Source organism: Phalacrocorax carbo, chromosome 1 (assembly GCF_963921805.1).
Source record: "Phalacrocorax carbo chromosome 1, bPhaCar2.1, whole genome shotgun sequence".
Classification (NCBI taxonomy): Eukaryota; Metazoa; Chordata; class Aves; order Suliformes; family Phalacrocoracidae; genus Phalacrocorax; species Phalacrocorax carbo.
The window spans coordinates 41252928-41274131 of NC_087513.1; the positions used below are offsets into that span (position 1 = coordinate 41252928).

Genomic DNA, 21204 nt, shown 5'->3' on the forward strand with positions numbered 1-21204 from the left:
ATATGTTAAGCAGCTCCCTTAATTAGTGCCTCTGAGTACCAGCTAAGGGAGCAAGTATTAGATCGATAGTTTATATCACGCTTGATTAATAGTGGTATAGATTTACTATTTTAATAAATGAGGCCTCATCTAAATTATTTCAGCAGACGTCATAGTAACTCTTTTTCACTGTCAGGCAAATTTTGGTGACGGTTCACCAGCAATTGATTTAGGTATGGCTTCCTACAAAAGTTGTTGGATTTCCTTTGACATAAATACTCTCTCAATGGGCCAGAGCAGCTGCCCCTTTTTTAGAGAAAATAGAAAGCTACAAATGTTTTAAGGTAGCCATCATTCATTCCATATGCTGTGTGTCAGTCCATATGTTCTGTAACACGTCACAGCCTTGATATCTGGTTTACGTGGAGATACACATTTCAGCTAATGTTTGCATATGTTTGTACAAGAAGAATCAGTGATTCTTGAGAGTAAACACACTAAAAGTCAATTCTGCTTTTGCAGTATATATCATATATGCATCTGATCCTGTTGCATAGCCAAAAGCAGTAAAGCAAATCCTACAGCACATTCTAGGGAAGTGCTGGTGCTGCGAGAGCATCCTGAACACTAGAAAAACTTGCTAAACTCGCTAAGAGCCAGGGAAGAAGCTGGAGAAGACTCTTCAGTACATACAGAAGAGAAGCTGTAGATCTGAGTTCTCTGCAGAGTGTTTAGTGCAGGGGGTAGGTCTTGGTCTAGTATACATCTGTCCTGTAGAAGTGAGTGTTGTTGTTAATCCACATCCCCACAAAATTTGCCCATGCTTCAATTATTTCTGGTACTTCTGACTTGTTTCAGATGCAATTGTTTTATCCAGTAAATGACATTAAGTCTATTTTTAGCCAAACCCAGAATAAACTGTCAGGAAAATATGACAAGAGAATGAAAGAATGATTTTTAGCCCATTGTTAGCGGTTGTTAGCCCATTGTCTTTTTACTCCATGGTCTTAAACTATTACAGTTCAAGGTGGTCTCTGAAGTCAGCTTGGTATGGATGTATCGATGTTGCAGTGCAGATGCCAGGGACTGCTGTGTAATGACAGGGGAGGGGAACAGTCTGTGACATTTGTTTCAGGAACATTAATTAAACCAGGTCTGAATTTCACTTCAAAAGAACGCTTAACTTGGAGTTTGAGGTTAAACAAGAGGAGAGTGGTGTAAGTGGAGCTTGTTGAAGGTTTCTTAGCAAGTTGTGAGTTTTGGAAATGAGACTGAGAGGTGCAAATATGTCTTCAGGAATCTCTGTGTTGGTGAGGCAGGGGGAAGTCTTCATCCAGCCTCACAACCTATGCCATTCTGGGGGGGCCCTATCCTCCTATCCTCTCCTACCTAAGCATACACCTGTTCCCTGTGCCTTCCTCTCATCTAGAGACCCCTTTTTCTTCCCTGCAGCTGCTTGGTCAACCCTTTTCCCCACCTCCCTCACCTGTCCTCGCACAATAAGCAGCTTTTTTTCCCTCCTTAACCTTATCCCAGAACCCCATTACTTTTTTCTTTTTTTTTTTTTTTTTTTTTTCTCTGAGGGTCTGGCAGGACTAGTATGGAGAGCAAAAGACCCTGCTGCTCCCTTGGTCAAGGTAGCAGCAACAAGCCACCCTGAGAGGCTGGAGGTGCTGCTCTAAAAACACTCTGTCCTCGTCCAACATCAGGATATATTCATAAAGGCAAGAACCAATTTTCTAGCTAGAAAGGACAATGCCGATGCCTTGTCAGCAAATCAAAATAGTCTGCCACCTTAGGCTACTGACTGCTTTGTCTGCTGTTTTGACCTGACTGCACCATTGCTTCTCAGAGATGATCCTACTTTTTGGGCTCATCTGATTGCTGTTGGCCAGGATTGTTGTCTAGAGGAGTTCTGGTCTTTGTCAGTGTATGCTCTATCCACTTGGCAGAACATACTGCCAGGTTGAACTTTTGAATTCAAAGTGCAGATTTTACTTTCAAGTATTTGGTCTTCATCTGGCGATTTTATAAAGTAGTTCTTTAAACTGTAGACTAAGGTCCCTCCGCTTGATAACATTTAAGAGAAGTCTTGGGAATCAATGTTGTGTTAGTTTAGCTCCTTCCAATTTGGCTAGAAGTGTGTTTTCCTCCACTCAGAAACGAAGCAGTAAATGACAGAAAGGACCATGTTATGACTAAGGCACTGCACAGGGACTAGGGAAACCTGGGATGCTGCTTCTGCTGTAGACCTCCCAGGTGATCTTGGTAAAATCACTTAAACTGTTTCTGTCTGTTTTCTTTCTGTAAAATGGAGATAAGAGAAGAGGTGAGGGTTTATGAGAACTTCGAGAGGGTTTTATTATAAATATGTTTATAGGGAATTATTTTACAGAAATAATATCAAATTCTGTAGATATTCTATCTGTCGTAGTTTAACCCCAGCTGGCAACTAAGCACCATCCAGCCACTTCCTCACTCCCCTGCAGTGGGATGGGGGACAGAATCAGAAGAGTAAAAATGAGGAAACTTGTGAGTTGAGATAAAGACAGTTTAAGAAGTAAAGCAAAAGCCATACACACAAACAAAGCAGAACAAGGAATTTATTCCGTACTTCCCACGGGCAGGCAGGTGTTCAGCCATCTCCAGGAAAGCAGGGCTCCATCACATGTAACAGTTACTTGGGAAGACAAATGCCATCACTCCCAATGTCCCCCTTCCTTCTTCTTCCCCCAGCTTTATATACTGAGCATGACATCACATGGTGTGGAATATCCCTTTGGCCAGCTGGGGTCAGCTGTCCCAGCTGTGTCCCCTCCCAGCTTCTTGTGCACCCCTAGCCTGCTCACTGGTGGGGTGGGGTGAGCAGCAGAAAAGGACTTGACTCTGTGTAAGCACTGCTCAGCAGTAACTAAAGCATCCCTGTATTATCAACACTGCTTTCCACACAAATCCAAAACAAAGCCCCCTACTAGCTGCTGTGAAGAAAATTAACTCTATCCCTGCCAAAACCAGCACACTGGAAACAAAATTCAGATTGTATGTGTATTTTCAAGATCAGGCTTCTGTGCTTTCCATTTGAAGTGTCTAGCTTTTAAATGAGTATTTCGCTTGGCTGACTGATATGCAAATTATAAACATTAGAACAGGAAAAAGAGAGAAATGAAAAAGTATTGTGCATAATAATAAACTAACTCAATTTTTAATTTGCTCAAACATGCTCTCATAGATACCATTGCCTGTTGACAACTTAAGGAACAGAAAGGCTGTTTCATTCTACCCTTCCCAACAAAATAATCAAGTAAGAAAATAAATAACACTTTTAATAATTGAGTCATCTGAAATTGACATCTATTAGCCCCTGAAATACATTCAAATTTCTTCAGTTAATTTAAGTGTGTGAATGACATACTTCTCAAAAATCAGGCCTTCATGATGATGAAAAACGTGACATACCTAACTTACTGCATAGTCTTAATTTTCAGCAGTAAGATTATTCCTTTTCATCTTGCACTACTCTTTTTTAATAAATATTTTTTCACATGGGGAAGTCAAGGAAAGGAGAGTTACAGAACTCCAGTTTGAAGGAATTTTTGTTGCATCTTTGCAAACACGGGGTTTTAGCTTTGGGGTTTCCTTCTGTTTTCAACAAAGGTGATTAATTCAAATTAATATTAGCCTTTGCTTATGTGGCAACTCTAAAACTGTGCAAGATAATTTAAACCACGTGATACTCTGATAATTAGATAGAATTTGAACTGTTCTTTGTAGGATGCTTCAAATGCTCTTGTGTGGAGTTGAATGTTGCTTGAAGAGTCCTCAAATATTTTTCATGTAAGAAAACATAATAATAAGCAGGCTTCATTTAAAACTGTCATACTCTCTGAATCCTTTGATGTTGGAGAGATTGAATGCTGATTAAATTTAGTACTTAAAATGAGTCAGTAAGCCAAATGTTGCTGTTGTATTTATCAAAGAGTAGTTGTGCATTCCTGTCCTGTTCACGTGGAAGTCCATAGCTGGTACAAATCATAATGCCTTCATTAAGTCACTTTGGATGTCTTAGAAAAGCAGAGTTCTTTTCTGGTCCTAAGTCAGCCTGACCCTCAGAGTGGAAGATGAGGTAGATCATTCTTTTATAATGGAGTACAAAGGACCTTTTTTACAGGTTGCCCATTAGCTTTCTATGAGAAAACATTCTTTTTCCAGCTTCCTGCGTTGATCAGGGATGCCAGTCATCATAAGTTTTTAATCTTTGACTCCTGAATCTTGCAGGAGCTGATGGTGAAATCTGTGACTACAAGAGTTCCGTTCTGTATGGGTTGCCTTGCTCAGAGCTTTTTTTTTGTTTTATGTGTCAGGGTTTGACATACTTGTTTTTACTCAGCTGCTAAAGAACTGCTGTTAAAGCACTCTGGGAAAGAATATCCTGAATACATCGGTAGGGGCACCAGTCCTTGGTAAATCCAGAAGAAATGAATAGGGTTAGACAAAGCCAAATACAGTTAAATGTGAATGTTCATTGATACCAAATTTCTCTGTGAATTATTCTAATCTACACATTTGACTTTAAAGGTAAAAGAATGAATACTAACTTATTTTAAATTGTCCCCTTATGGGTTAATGAGTATAGTCTAAATGTTCATATATTGCACATGCACAGAAACAGAAATTAAGTTAATATGAGTTGCACATATATGTTCTGAAGAGCTGTGTTTTCCCCCTTCAAAAATACCCAGACAAAAAGCTAGTCATGTTTTACATATTTCATAAGAAACAGACAATACTGGCTGAGTTTTAAACCAGCAGCAAGTAAATCACCTCATTTCAATTGTTCAACAATGCAGACCAGTTTGCTGCCAGCTTGGATTTTCTAATTTTGATTTAAACACATGGCTTATAATGACTTTGTTGGGTGGAGGGACTAAGGGATTTATGGTGCACTTGTAGGTGGGACTCTCATCACTGTACGGCAACCCTGTCGTTTTTGTGACAGAGTCTGTTTGACTGGTGCTGAATTTATGGCAGAAATAATTCAGAACAGAGTAATAATTTTCCCTTGGCAATTACACTACCATTTGGTACTTTGTCCCTAAGGGGAAAATGAATGTGCTGGGATCTGTCCATAAGTTCAGCGGCTCAGTGTAAAGAACAAATCAAGGTCAGAATGCAGCTGAATAGAGACTGATGTTTCATAATATAATCTAGATCTCCTGCTTTTATCTGACTCATTAAAAGCTCATGTAATTTAAAGATTACTTTTGATTGCTATGAGATTTTTAGTGGGAATTCTTTATGAGGGGTATTTCATTACCACATTCAGTACTTTCTTTTTCTGTTCATTGCCTCTTTTCTCTGTAGCAATGACCACCCTAGCAATTTCTTCAGTGTAAGCAGGGTAGTACCTTGCTAAGGGTTGGTGCTTATGATACTATATAATGTCATAAGCCACTTATTTATATATATAACTTTTGAAAGGTCTTTTTCCACCTCTCCCCTTGTCGTAAATATGGGATATCACCTTTTCACCACAGTTCGTCAGCAGCCTCTTTAGGCATGAAAAACCTGCTGGACCAGGGTGTTTGTATTGAGGTAATTCGTCTAATAGCTAAAACAGATCTCTTTGCTAGTCTGTGTTCCTGTTCCCCTGTTCTCCACTGTAGTTCAGTAGGCAACTGTGAAATTAGGAACACAGATGATAAGACAAACCTCATGTGGTGCCATTTCTAACACGTGCTAAGTTCTCATGTGTAACTGTGGCTACAGAATGATTGACATGCTGGTAAACTGATGGATTAGGACAGTTATATAAAAAGTGGTAAAACAACCAAGGGTCTCAAATGTGATCTTTTTGGTTAAATTTTGCTTTTGTAGTCATGTTTTTTAAATGAATCAGTATGGAGAAGGCTGGCTTAGAGCTTGCTTGTAGAGGCTCTTTTTTACGTCTGAGCTCCTTTCTATGTGACCAGTGACATCAATCAAAAACCTCTAATCTAGAATACAATAAAGAGGGACCCATGCTTTTTGTAGTCTATACTGAAGCTACATAAACAACCATTCATTTTAGGACATGAGACAGATCTGTTGGTACCCTTCTGTGAATATTCACAGGGCAAAAGACCAGAGTTATTCTTGTTACCGTGCCTCTGAGAAAAGGAGTACTGAAATTCTAGTGCTCCTAGGATATCCATCGCTAGAGGCCTCTTTAAACAAAACTGGACAAATTTCTGACAGGAATGGCATTGGTATGAATCTGCTTTGGGTAGGGGAGAGACTAGATGAGTTCTTAAGGTGGCTTCCAGTCTTTTCATTCCAGATGCTATAGGTGAATTTTTATAAACTTTCTAACCTGTACTTGCGAAATGCTTAACCTGAGCATTAGTATGCGTTCAGCCACGGTTTATGAATCAAGACTGTTTGATTTGACTATTTTATCTCTTAAGACACCTGTGAAGACTATCCCGGATTCCTCTGCAGAATTTTTTTGTTGTAGATACTTGCTTGCTAAGATTCTCAGATGGCTACTAGAGACATACCTGGAGAAACAGTGTGACTGTTTCAGATCACACAGAAGATTTGACATCACAGTATTTCTGTGGTGTTTATGTTTGTTACTTGGTTTCAGTATAACCCATAATCAGTTATTCCCTAAGTGACAGACAATATTTCAATTTTCCTCTGAGATGTCTAAGCTGGAAAAGAACCTTGTCTCTTAGGCCTGGCTGTCATGAATTTGGATTTTGGGAGGCAGTACCTGGACTTTAAGGGTAGCAATATGATCGATGGCTAAAAAGACACAAGAAAACCAAGGATTTCTGTCAATGACCTTCCAGTGACATTGTTGGAAGAGAGAGTGATAAATCAAGCTGCATGTTTAGAGTATGTACTTAACATACTCATAGAATGTAACAATATTCTATAGTGCCTTTGAATAAATATTACCAGAGAATTATATGACAGGGAAATTATTTTACATTTTCCCCTTTGATGGGAAGGTTGCTACTGTTACTTTTCTTATTATTGTAACGATAACTTTTAAACATTTCTGTTTAACATTTCTGCAGGTCTGTGTTTTTCCATCAGAGTTTAAAGAGATGTTCAGAACATACTCATTCTTTGTTCTGCCTTCTTTCCTCATCTCGGTTATTATCCCGCTCCATAAATGACACAAGTGAATTCAATTAGCAGTTATCACCAGCTGGCGGTATATGTTTGTCACAAGTCCCATGACAGTCATGAGTCTTTGACCATCCCTTCCTACTTTGCTGAGTGCAAAACTTTTGCTTCTGCTGACCAGATCCTGTGTAACCATCTTTGAACTTAGTTCTTCCAGGCTAGTGAAGGAGAATCCTAGAAGCATTCCAGCACCCCTTGGCTGGTGAGTGAGTTTGCCACTGTTCAAGTGAGCCAGTACAGCTTGCTGGATGCAGTATCCCCTGGGAAAGAGGAGTCTTAAAATCACTCTTAGTGCTGGACAAGCTTTCACTGTAAAGTAAAAGAATACAATTGTACTAAAATGCGAAGCTTAAGAAACCAGCTGCTGTGCTTTGTGAAGATGCAGAATACCAGAGCTTAGCTCACTACACAGACATGCTGCTTTGGCTAGTTTCTGTCTTCTGCTGGCCTGTTTGTCATGACAGTCGTGCTACCTCCCAGGACAATTCACACAGCTCCTAGATCTGTGATCTGGATTTTAGGACTTTTTACCCATACGTGGTTTTATGGTTCGTGGTTTCTCTCTTCTATGGTTTAGGATGAGAGCTTCTCCTTGTGTCTTGTTTTCTCAGCTATGAATGCCAAAAATTAGCAACCTCAGTATTTGGCATTACCTTTATCAAACTCTTTCCTTCCTTTGTGAATGAAAATATTCCTTAAGCCTTTTAACCTGTAGTAAACTTTTCGTACTCTGTAGCATGTACATTACGTACCATATTTTACAAGAAAAGGTAAAACAATTAGTGTATTTATTACTACCTCTTGACAGAAACTATTTAATGGCAAATAGTGTGGGGGTGCACTGTATTTGGAGTAAGAGGTTCATAAACATGGCTTAGTGGCTGAGGGTGAAAGAATAGGGCTATCATGGTTTTCTGTAGGCATCCATACAATGAAATAGTGTAGAATATATAGAACATTCTGCCAAGGCAAAGTTCCTGAAGCACTTCTGTTTTCTCCAGGGAAGTGCTCCTACCTTAACTGTCACTTTAAGAGGATTTTAGATACGTCTCTGCTCAAGTTCCCTCAGAAGTCCAGCCTAGAAGCTGTCCTTGAAGCACATCTACCCAACATATACTGACAGGGAGTTTAACATTGATTGTAGCAGCCATAACCCCTTTCCCTCAAAATTATGATCTGAAGTGATGAATTTGTTGTTGTTTATATAATAATGTCATCCACAAGTACCTCCCCTCATCCCTGTCCCTGCTCTCGGGACTGGTTCTGTTGATACGGGGGTTGATTTTGATGCTACTGTACATTAGCTCTTCAAGGGTTATACCCAGAAAGCAAAGGAAGTTCAGGATTAAACAGGAAAAACTCAGGCTTTGCTACAATCTGTTCTTGTGAGAAGGAATGTACCGTAAGGGAAGCATCAGAAAAAGTGGGGAACAGGGGAGAGACAGGGAGAATTGAATGGGCTGATAAATATGGAAGTTAGAAGCAGTGTAACACTTTCTGTTGTGAACAGGGTGAGTACCATCAGCTAAGAATCATGATTTTGAACCTGATTCAGACGGCCGAAAGCTCAGGAGTAGATGTCTCTGAGTTCACTTCTTGTGTGTCTTTATGGAGAAGTTAAGCTTAGAAAGAAATAATCTGTTTTGCAGCGATGATTTCCCAGTTGTCCATAGCACAGAGAGATTTAATTTCAGAAGCATGATCGTAAATGTCCATTAGTGCAGCTATAATCAACATTCATCTGTTTATTCCTTAAGCAGCATGTTTACTAGAGCTATTCCTCTTGTTCCTTATTCCACACTTTCTCATGTCAATCAATTTATCAATAATCACAAGTCCCATTAGGACCTAATTACATATATGGAACTTCAAGCTAGTTTACTTCTTTGCTAACATTATGGCCAAGGCAGTCAACCCAGCTTGCTTCTGGCTCCATTAATTATGGTTACACATCTTTACAAAGTATTAAGAGCTAGAACTCTTCTTGATGATATTTTGCTGCTTCAGAAATAAGACCTATAAAATGGAGTAATTTATAGTTAGCTTACTTTCTTTGTCTTCAGATGCATTGAACTCTGTCCACCATCCACTCTAAGAGCACAGCCATTCTCATTTCTTATCTGCTCAGTTCCCGAGTGACACAGTGAACTCCCCAAGTGATCTTGTTTTTCTTGCTTGACTATATGCTATAACTGGACTTGAGAACAGAGCCTTACTGACAAAATGTGGTCAAAGACAACGTGAAGCAGACTGGAGAGTGGGTCATCGTAAGGACATGGAATAGATGATTTTGAAAGCTGTTACATGAACTCACTTCTTTCCCAAGAACACAAAGGGAACAGGGTGTAATTCTTCCAATAGAAAGTGTGAAAAACAATGGCTTGCATGGATGTGGTGCACCTTGCAAGCAAACTATGGTTTTGGACCATACCAAAAAGAACAATCTATTTCAAATATTTTAACAAAGTAGTTTTTATGTGCTGTTACAACTGATATCAACATTTATATCAACATGTATGTATTGGTTCATTTCCATAATAATCTCTGTAATTTTCTTTGTTCACTATATGCATGTGTCTCTTCCCCAGACAGTGATGGAAATTAAGGGGAACATTTGCAACCAACAAGGAGGAAAAATAGTCTGTGAAGATATATCATACTGTAGCCTATGTTAAATTGAAGCTTGTGGAATCCAACTTGCTGACTTTAAGTGTTTAATGAAAACAGAATCATTATCTCCTCTCTAGACAGGTAGAGAGCTCCTTTGGGATTTAAACGCTTGTATCAGGAGAAGAATAGACCTGTGTGTTTCTGGAAAGTTCACACCCACAGGGTTTTACTTCATTTCTGCAGTCTGAATAGTTAAGAAAAAATGCTGTTCTGAAAAAGAAAATGAGTGCAAATCCTAAGGCTTGATATTTCCAGTACTCAGTTTTAAAAAGCAGCTTTCAAATGCTTGTGCCTGTATTGCACTTTACTTGTAAAGCTATTAATATTAAAAGCATTCCTGAAACCCCACTAAACTCTTTCCCTTGCAGGGAGAGGTCCTTTATGACTGTAAAAGAATGGGGCAAAGTTCCATCTGATTGATTTATAAACACCTGAAAAAAAAACATATTTATGTGGAAAGTGGTGAAACATCCTTAACCAAAGTGGTGTCACTGAAAGCAACTTCAGTTTAGTAAAATAAGTCATTCCAAAATGGGTTAAGGTAGATAGAAGACAAAGCATCTCTAAAGGAGAGAGAAAAGAGTGGGGCGAACTGTGAAACTAAAAGATGCTCCTTTTCCATTAGTTCTTCCCAATTGCTCATGGCCAGTAGTAATGTTTCCTGAAGCAAAATGCCTTGGGTTGATGATTTTATGCAGAAAGCTTTCTGTCTTACAAATCAGCAAAGCAGCACCTTCCTTTTTTTTTTTTTTCTTCTTGCTTAAGGTCAGTTACTTCATTGTTCATATTGTCTTTTATAGCCACAGGAATCCAGAAAAAGTATGTAAAGCTTGTCTAGTTTTCTTTCATGTGTATTCATGCCTTCCTTCATCCAGTAAGTATCCTTACACATGTGTTGGGAGACACTGTAGGCTGCTGGTTTTTATAAGGTTGACTTTCATGTCTTTATAACGTGATGAGTTTATCATGTTTTTTCTGCCTTTTAATTCCATTTGGAAGAAAAGAAGTAATTTTTACCTGATCATGTATCTTCTGCAAAAACAATTAAATAATAACTTCTTTTATTTTGTAGAGCGGGTTATTTGCCTCAAAATATTCCTTTGGAGATTATTGGATACCTTTCAGAGGAGAAGGATTTTCTGCCTTGGCATGCTGCCAGCCGAGCTCTTTATCCTCTAGATAAATTGCTGGACCGCACAGAAAACTACAACATCTTCAATGTAAGATACAGTTTCCCTCCCTCCCTCCCTTCCTCCCTCTCTTCCTTCCTTCCTTCCTTCCTTCCTCCCTCCCTCCCTTCCTTCCTTCCTTCCTTCCTTCCTTCCTTCCTTCCTTCCTTCCTTCCTTCCTTCCTTCCTTCCTTCCTTCCTTCCTTCCTTCCTTCCTTCCTTCCTTCCTTCCTTCCTTCCGTCCTTCGCCCACCCCTTTTCGTTTCCAAGAGTTGAACTATTCCCCACTCAGATACTGTAAATGACCTAGGGATATTAGCTTTCTTCCTAATTATTCCTTATTTAAACATAGCCATTGTCAAGCTTTGGTTCATTTGCATTTGAACAGTGATAACTGTTGTTTGAGGCATATATGCTTAGTAGAAGAAAAGGTAATTGTCCCTCCTATAAAATATTATGACAAATAAAGTATTTCACTTAAAAGAGCCAAAGTAATCTATTAGCAGATTTTCTCTTTTGAGGAGCCCCACGGCAATATTTAGATTGATGCCCAAGCTTAGCAAGGACACCAGATGCAGGCACAACTGAACAGGACGCATGCTGCTGAAGTAAAGATTTGTAGTCATTATTTCATGCAAAAAGCCACGGTGACTTCAATGCAGTTTCCTTAATTAACAAGGATTAGATCACCACTGAATCAAAAGCCCATTCATAATTGGGTCTGAAGGGACAGCAGTAACAGCTAGCAGCAGATAATTAAGATAGACATGACAAACATTTTAACATTTTACCTGAAATAAAAAAAAAATCCTAGCTGAAGCATGTTTGATGAAGTACATAGGACAGTATGCAGCCAGTGACAATTATGAACTCTTGGGCATTTTTTTATTCACTATGAATTTTATATAGTCTACATATTTTCAATGGCCAACATACTGTAATTTTAGGGAATTTTGTAAAGCCTTCAAACAAAGGAACTCTCTAAAGACTGAAATGCTTAAAGGTGCTTTTTTCTTCTTAAACATGTGTGTCCAGAGACACACATGCTCAGAAAGCAGGAAGCTGGAGGTGGCTGGATGTATGTATATATGTAGAAGTGCATATATATACATATATGTCTATGTCTATATGTGGGTATATATACACACACATACACAGAGCTACCTGCTGACATGGAAAATTATTTTTGTAGAACATACACTACAGATTAATAAAGACACTTTGAGATTCTTTCTTTATGAGCCTACAATGCGGGCCTACATGCGAACCAGGGACATAATATAAAATGATGTGGAAATAACTTGCATGTTTAGACTGTTGTTAACTGCACAGAAAAAAATCTTACTGGTTCTGTCATTGCTATTTCACTTTTAAACATGGCCATGTAAAGAGAACACAATTTTAATAAATAAAAACCAGTAAAATTCACAGCTGGGTTGCGTTTTATCACTACTGATGAGAGCTTTGAAAGCAGAGGTGATAGCAGAGGAAATAAAAAGTCTTTTTAGTCACAGAATAACATATCTGCTACAGAAAGCTGCACTATTAATCTCCTTTTGTGTTGACATCATATATACATGCCCGTGCATCCATAACAATAAAATAGATGCTCTCCTCTGCAGTTCTTTATATCTCAGTTCTCTTTTTCAAATTGGTAAACTCCACTGGCAAAAGATTACGCTGAATACAATGACAGTGTTTTTCTTCACAACTGGCAAGAATATGTAAATGTGTCTCCTGTGTAAGAAGTAAAAGTAAGTTAAAATACATCTTGGGCTTGTTTTCTTTAAGCACACCAAGAGCCTAAAATTAAAGCATAGTGTAATTAAATGTACGAAGCTCATTTGCAGTCACATTGTTCAGTATTCTGAAGTCGATTGGCTGTACTTGTGTGACCTTTTTCCATGGCTGTGGGTATTAAAACAGTATTCTTTTAAAAGTGAACATGCAGGGTATAGTCAAGATTGGGCATAGAGTCGAAGTTAAGGTGTTGACACTCTTGCAACTTTTCAGCTGTGTACTGTGAGTTCAAAATAGCATGTAAGAAACTGTTCTGAAATTGATGAGGTGTATAACAATAAATTGTCTTATCTCAGGCATCTAATCAACTAGCTGTTCTATAGATTACTTCTCACTATATCAGAGAAGGAGGATTATATGTCGATGTTGCTTTTGCTAAATGCAAATCAAAATCTTTAGAAAGTAGGACGTTATTTGAGAGTAAAAAAGAGACAAAAACTCGATAGTCAATAGTATTTCAATTTCAAATAAAAAATAAAAAATAAATGTTAACACTAAATATATTTTTCTTTTGCCTCTCAGGAGTATGTTTTAAGACAAGTTGCATCAATGTATCTCAAGCTTGGATGGCCAACAAATAATATAAACAAATCGCTTGTGCAAGCATCCTACCAACATGAGTACTGTTATTTATTTTTTTAATTATTGTTTGTTTGCAGGTTGTATTTGTAATAATGCACTCTCCTAAAATTTGGTTTCATCTTTAGCATGTCATACTCTCCTAGCTTTATCTTCCTTCTGTTTTTCCTTTCTGGGTTAGAGGGAAAGGAGCAAGATGTTGTGAGTTTAATTCCTCTTTCCTGAATTTGGAGAACATTATTTACTAAGCCTTAATTTAAAATTTGACTGCACTGGATATTTAAGAACTTGGACTCCTGTGACCACAGAGGTCAGGAAGAGCGCATAAGTGTAAATGGGGGCTGTGTTTGGTCCATGACCTTTCTTTAGTTGTTGCAGCAGCTGTAGACATGACACTGAGATTTTTATAACTGGATAGTCTTTGATAAGTTGCCCAACTACCACTTGCTGCAACTCTTAAAAGACATAACTTTTTGTAAACATTCGAAAGCATTCACTAATGCAGCCTTATTGCTTTCTTAAATTTGGACAGAGAGTTGCATCGGGAAGTTATCATGTTGGCATGCAGCTTCGGTAACAAACACTGTCATCAGCAAGCTGCAACGTTAATCTCAGATTGGATTTCTAGCAATAGGAACCGGTAAGTGGAACCAAAATGTACATTTCCCATTTCTCCTACTCAGAGGCAATACAGCTGGCATGCTCTTCCTCTCCTGCCCATCCATCCACAGCGTCCCCTTCTGCAGAGTGGCATGGGAGGAAGCAGAGGTTGCTGGTTGTTATTTAAAAATGTCTCTGGGGCTTCAGAATGAATTATTTGTCTTTGCGTGTATGAGGAGGGAGGGGACACCCACATAGCCACCGCCCACTCCTGATAAATTTCTGTCAGATAGTTGTATGCTAGAAGACAAGAGGATGGGTTTTAAGGAGGGGTTTAAAGGAAGAAAGATGAGTGAACACCACATTGGCAAACATGGAGGCTGTGTCAGGGCAAGAAAGCAGAAGGTGCTAAGTGATTGAAGAAGTGAGAGAGTTTAGAGGCAGAAGGACTGAGAAGTAAGAAAGAAGATGAAACAGTGTATTTGAAGGAAATGTTATAAAATACGTAAGGGTGAAGACGTGGAAATTAATGTGATTCAGGAATACATGGAAAAGGTCATGTAAGGTTTCAGAGAGGGGATGATATGACAGCTGATGTGTTGAGCATTAGCAGCACTATAGTGGTTTGACAGCAAATATGTAAGTTAGGCTGTCCAGACACAGGTTTATTCAGCTGAGGGAAGGGAACACAGGCCGTGGATGGTGTATGAAGTTTATCTTCTAAAGGCAAGCATCTAAGATTACTGAAAATACAAATATTTAAGTAAATAGTGATCTATGGACAATAAGTATAGAGTATAGGTTAAGACCATGACTTTTTTGGAAAGAATGGTGGATTTTCTGATTATGTGGAATGTGGGTATAGAAGTATTTGCATAAGTATATCACATGATATTTTGTTTAAAGGAAACTATTTTACTTCAAAGTAACAAAATAAAAGAGAAGAGAGAGTCATACATTTCTAGTCCCAATCTTGTATTAGCTTTGCAAAAGGATCAGATCTCTATAGACATATAGGCATGTAGGATTTTTCAAAGATATCTAGGGTTGATCAGATGTTTGTTTACAAATAAAATATGTCCGTCTGTCTTTGTAATATTTGAAAATCCTTTACAGGCATACCCAGTTACGTAAGTGCCTGAGTGTCTTTTAAAACCAGCCATGAACTGAGCATTAATGGAAATTGCATTCTTATATGACTTTGAAACGTCTGAAAAAAAAAATTATCTTGAAACTATGACTATGTACCTTTAAATAAGATGTGTGTGAAGGGGAGGGTTTTCTTTTGTAAGATGATAACAGATATATTTACTATGAAATATATACCCCAGGGTTTTATATGAATTCTTATCGTCAGCAGCAATAATCAGTATGAAACTATTCAAAGAGGAGATTAAAAAGAAAGAATCATTTGAAACAATCTGCAGAAGTAATTTACTTAGATATTCATTTGCAAAATTAGTTAATCAAACCTAGCACCATCTATTAGCATGCACAGCAGTAGATTATTCAGTGTTAAAAAGCTGTCACCCTCCAAAGCTGTCTCCTACCCTGTGTCTTCATCCTTTCCAACAGGACTGAAGAAGGAGGCATCGAGGGAGCGGGGGGAAGCTTATTGCTTTACTAACAATAGGAAGTGGGGAAAGGAATAAATTTAAGGAGCCATCTGAAGATTCATCTTAGCCTTTCTATGGGGCCATTCCTGGGAGCACAAGATTGTGGCTGCCTGCATATGACGAGTATTATGCTAAAAGCATCACAGCAGGGCAGAGAAAGAGAATAGCTACTAAGTTAAAGCAGTGTGTTTCTCCAAATGAACTGCAGAGTTTTGAAAAATAGCTGCAACAAATAATGTAATTACAGAATACAGATTGACAGTTGGCCGATAAATAGGGGTACAACTTGCAAAGAAGACAGAGATATGTTTTTATTTATTTTTTTAAGATTATAGGATTTCTTCAGCTCCCCACCCCAGAATTTACCAGTTGCTATTCTCTGAGCAGTCTCACATACTGAATGTAACTAACATATGAACAGACTCATTTCATGTCTACTTACACCGAAAAGACTTTGCAAAGGGTGCTAATAATAGCAGCTTGGTGGACATAAAATCAGCTTGCGTTTCACGGTAACGACATTTGTAGGGGTCTGTCAGTGTCCTCTCAGGAATGTTCAGATTCCTGCTGCATCAGAGGTATCCCATATCTCCTTTGCTCAGTTTAAACCAACTCAGCCTGAAACCTGAAAATGAAGCAGTCTGTTTTCCCTGTTTTTCCACCAAGAAAATTATGATGATTCTACAATAAGAATTTAATTTACATGGTGTTTGAGCCATGCCTCTGCCTCTTTTAGCGCTTCAGAGACAATAGCTAGCTCAAGTGTGAACGGCAAGCAGATAAGTACAAGATACATGCAGAGAGCACATCCAACAAGTGCCATTTTGTATTCGTTCTCATCAGTCAAGTGTTTTGCTTGGCTTGATGCCCTTAACAGCTGCTTGTGAATTTGCTGCAAACGGCCACCTCAGAATCTGTAGGAATCCCTCAGAGCTTGTTTCCTCACAGAGAAGGGGAAACTCATGCTGCTCATCTTTCTCCAGACTTCTCTGAGAACTCCTGGTGAGGAAAGCTGGTGACAAGTACAGAAACTATACGTACCCTTGCCTTTTCCATTGCTTATCAGTAAAGTTGTATCTGCTGAAAACTACTCTAAAAGTTCTTGTAGATGCCCTTCCCTCTTCTAAAAGAGAACAAAGACATTGCCAGATGCATTGCAGAAAGCCTGGTCTTGCTTGGAGGATTTGCATAGCCAGAGCACAAAGATAGAGCTCCAGAGAGCTCAGAGATATTTTTATATATAGGTATAATTTGAATTTGACTACAAGAGTAAAAATAAAGGCCAGTTTGCAACCTTTCCATCCATTCCCTTACCAAAACCTTATTCTGGAAGATGAGATGTTTCATGCAATGAGCTAGTTCACAAGCAGCACATGTTGGAAGGAACACAAATTCTTCAAAGCAGTAGACCCCAAAAAGACACTAGGGAATTAGGCTTGTGTCCCAAGATTCCAGTCAATACAAAATTAGGGTAATATTAAATTAATATGTGGTACTAAATACCACATAAATGCACAGGCAGTAAATAATGTAAAGGAGGTTTTTGATTCCCTGGCAGTTACTGCAGTTGAAGTTTGAATAAGCATAACACAGAATGTACACCCAATAATACTGTACAAATGCTAAAATTCATAACTTTTTAGAAGTTCTTTTGAAATCTTTTTTTCTGGTTTACTTATTGTATTTAATTATGGATAAAGTGTTGAGTAATAAACAAATATAGTAACATCTAACTCTTTTTTACCACCATATGCCTACATTTGCTGTGTTTTCTAGTAATTATATTTAGTCTGGTAGGCCCAGAAATTAATTGCCATCTACTCTCCACTGTGGGGGATTGAAATAATCACAATAATCAGTTACTGTTTGTACTTTGTAATTACATGTTCTTTACTGTGCAAATAATTTGCCACTGTTTACCAAGTAAAATAATGGTCATTCATAGCACAAAGCCAAAGGTCCTCTTTGTGTTTCCAGCACTATTTGAAAAAAGCCATTAGATTTCCAACTGTAGCACTGCAGATATTCTTATGGAATTAGCAAACAAAAAAATCAACCCATACATGTGATCTGCAACGTTAGCCTCCATGCATGAAAGTGGAAGTCAGCTTAGAGGCTTGAAGGCTTGAATTTCTAAAGTGACTTAGGAGTTGTAGTTCTTCATTTTTAGATGCTGGACTCACAGGGCAGAATCAGATGCTCGGAGTTACACTTCCTACAAGGGAATTTGACAACCTCTGAATGAAGTTGGTGGCAGGCACTATGCTGAGTGAAGAGCCTCTTAACATGAGATTGTGAAGAGAGAAGGAGCCCTCTTAGGGTTCAGCACTACGTGTAGAAAGTTACCTATATCAAATGAATATGTAAGTGGCAATCATAGAATTAGGGGACCTTGCAAAAGATACCTTTCAAATGTGTCACTAAATCAGGAAAAGGTTTGCTTCTTTTCTTTTCAAACACAGCTGGCTGAGAAGCTCCTCAACCCAGCTTTAAACAGTAGTTCTGAGATTGTGGTAGAGCTTCACTTTAGTACCTCAGCCTTGCATCTGCCACATGCAGAAGACCACCCCGATGACCTAGATAGGTCATCATGAGGTGTTTGAGACAGCATTAAGACACTGCGACACATTTTCCTCCCCTAGTTTAAGCTCAGCCCCAGGGATTTACTTCATTAGCAAGAGGAATAACACAGCTCTCCAACCTAAATATGAGAGCATTCATCTGAGGGAGGGAGGCTTGAGTACCTGCAATACCAGGATTACTTAGTATGCAAAGGGCTTTAGGTGGTATTACTACCATTTTTGCAGAACAAAACATGATGCTAAAACAAGGAACATAACTCTAAAAAAAAGAAGTTTGGCTCTACAAGGAGCAAACTGAACACATAATATCACATGTAGAAGAGACTAAAAGGAGACATCTGGTTATACTGGTCTAGGAACTGGTATCATATTTAAATCCTTGCAACTGTTAAAATGAAGTGATTAATTCTTTCAGCTGGAAATCTGAGATTAGACTTCAAGGTATGTCTTCCTGTCTTCTTAATCAATGAATTTAAGTAATTTTGCTCTTATTAAATGGCTGATGGCTCCAGCACATTTTGCTTGAAAGTCTGCATTGACTTCTGACTTCATAGTCGATACAAAGGCAAACATTATCACTCTGTTAAGTTGAGATATATGCTACTCCTGTATTGGAGCAATGGAAACCCTTGAAACTTCTGTGTTGATGTTCAGAAGAACACAAACCTAGTTGAAAATAGATAAGGAAGTTGAAATTTCCCTCATAGTTTGAGAATGTAAGGTTACTGGGATTCAGTCAACAGCAGAATGCTTTACAGGGGAAGCCACTGTTGGCTGAAAATTAAGATGTTTGCTTCTGCCTTCATTTAACTGAGCTCATCCCGGTGAAGCTCTCTCATGTGTGAAGAAATACATTATTCACACTCCTTAGATATAACAGCATTGTGGTTCAGCCTAAAAATTATCAAAATGACCATACAATGCCTGCATGAGCTTGAGGATCAGCCTTGTTAACCTCTTTAACCTTCACTCCATATCTATTCTGAAAGAAAAACATGTTTCTAAGCGGATTAGCATTTTTAGACTTTCTGCCTTGGATAGGCTGAGTAAATGTGCATTTCTGAGGTTCAGGAAAGAATGTGTGGAGAGCTGGAATCTGTAAACTCCTGTCAGGAGATAGCGTAACAACAGGTAACATGTGAATACACACCGTGATGGCTCAAAGCATAACTTATCCATAGGCACAAACACATTTTTGCAAACCTCTCTGTGAGTGCAGGCGTGATTTTCTTCCAGCTACTCTTGCCATCCCTCATCTACAGGTTGACAAATACACATTTCTGCTGGCAGGGTGGACTGTGGATGTATGCTTGCTTGAGGCGTAGTTAGACAGGATAGCATGAACACGTGAATATGTGAGAGACCTGCTTTGAACTGAGACAGCTGGTTTTGCCTTCAGCAGAAAAAGGAGTGCTTGTATTCTGGTTTGGTTAGCAGAGCTGTGGTGATGCTATTCTTTTGCTAATATGCAGCAGTGAGTAGAGGGAGATGATAGTATTGCATCAGACAATTACGTGGTGATGTTTCTTTAAGATGCTACTGGACCACTTGGAAGGCCCCTCCCTAGTCATAGCCACTTTGGTTTGCTCTTATTTTTTTCTTCTTTAGAAATGTAACCATTGCTATTTAGTGGTTGCTGTCTTTTAAATGGAAACAAAGCACCTTACTTAATTGCTTCAGTATCCCTAGAAAACTTACAGTAAATGCATTTGATTGATCTGGGCTTCATAACACTTTGGGCTGATTTTAGGTTTAATTAAAGTTTTAGTATTTTTACTATTTTTTTCTTTTGTCACAAGCAGTCTGATCAGGTTTGGTTTTGGTTTTTTAACTTGGAATACTGCCTTGCGGATATCATCAGTTGAAAAAAAAATGGGGAAATCCAATATTGTCCCACATCAAACTTGTGTAAAGTGAGGGTTGCATTCTGATGCCTGCAAATTAGGTGTCGCTTGTCCTTGCACCTGTATGCTGACCTTATGGTTGATAACAATCTGCTGATCTTTGATCATCAGAGCTAAGCTCACTATGCCATTTGGTAAGCAGAGCTAATGTTCAATATTTAGCTTCTTTCTAATACCTTCTTTTTTTTCTTTTTTTTTTTTTTTTTTGCAATTCTGAGTGTACGTTTGGTCTACACTTTCCAACATAAGAGATAGGAAGGCATAGGTTTTCTCTTTTTTTTTCTTTTTTAAGGAAAGCAATGCTCATGTGAATAGATGATGTTTGCAGTGGAGTGCAGGCTATTGCACTGAATTAGACTGGAGTCAGCATCCATTCTGTAGCCCACGGGTTAATGAAATTTGCATTTGTCTGTCTTTGTGAATGAGGAGAAGTAGAGACTGCCAGATGATCCTGAATGTAAGTCCAGATATTTTGAATCTGTTCTGGTCTTTAATCATACAGGTTGTTCTGAGAAGTCTTGGGGCACTGAGGTCGGGCCAGAGGTCTCTGAAAAGAGAATATGCCATGAGTTTTCCTGTTGAGTCTTTGGGTTTCAAGTAAGAACACATCTGTGCTCATTTTGCACTACAGATGGTCCACTTTTGGTTACTAAAAAAAGAAATCGGGATTTTGGATGATTGCATCCTAGTACTCAATTGCCTCATTTAATCTTTTTAAGTGTAATAATGTGGATAGTGACTTCTGCTTGCCATTTCAGAGACTTTTATTACATTGCTGTGACTGTTAGGAACACTAGTTAATTCTTTATCATTATTATTTATCTTTATTTATCTTTATTATTAAGAAAAGTGCAAGTAATGAAGTAAGATGACTTCTATCATGTAATTTGAACAAAGACAGCAATAACCAACAAGCCTAACTTGAGAGTACTAACTCTCTTTACTTGTTTGTGCAGAATTTTTATTTCCTCTGCAAGGAACAACGGATTCATGTCCATCCACCTGCCTAAATTGGCAGTGTGCTTACTTGGGTGGACCTTTAACTACTCAGCGAAAACACCACCAGAAAAACAAATTGCACTGCAGGAGTGTACAGGAGACTGTAACATGTCTATAAATGAAACTATCA

General features: G+C 38.5%; 1 protein-coding gene across 1 annotated transcript in view; it reads left to right on the plus strand.

Annotated features, from left to right (window-relative positions):
• Positions 1-21204, plus strand: part of TRHDE (thyrotropin releasing hormone degrading enzyme) — a 221964-nt gene that overhangs the window by 177665 nt on the left and 23095 nt on the right. The window contains exons 13-15 of the mRNA XM_064449710.1: positions 10898-11045; positions 13317-13414; positions 13906-14013. Of these exons, the coding sequence (XP_064305780.1) occupies positions 10898-11045; positions 13317-13414; positions 13906-14013 (354 nt within the window). The remainder of the gene's footprint in view (positions 1-10897; positions 11046-13316; positions 13415-13905; positions 14014-21204) is intronic.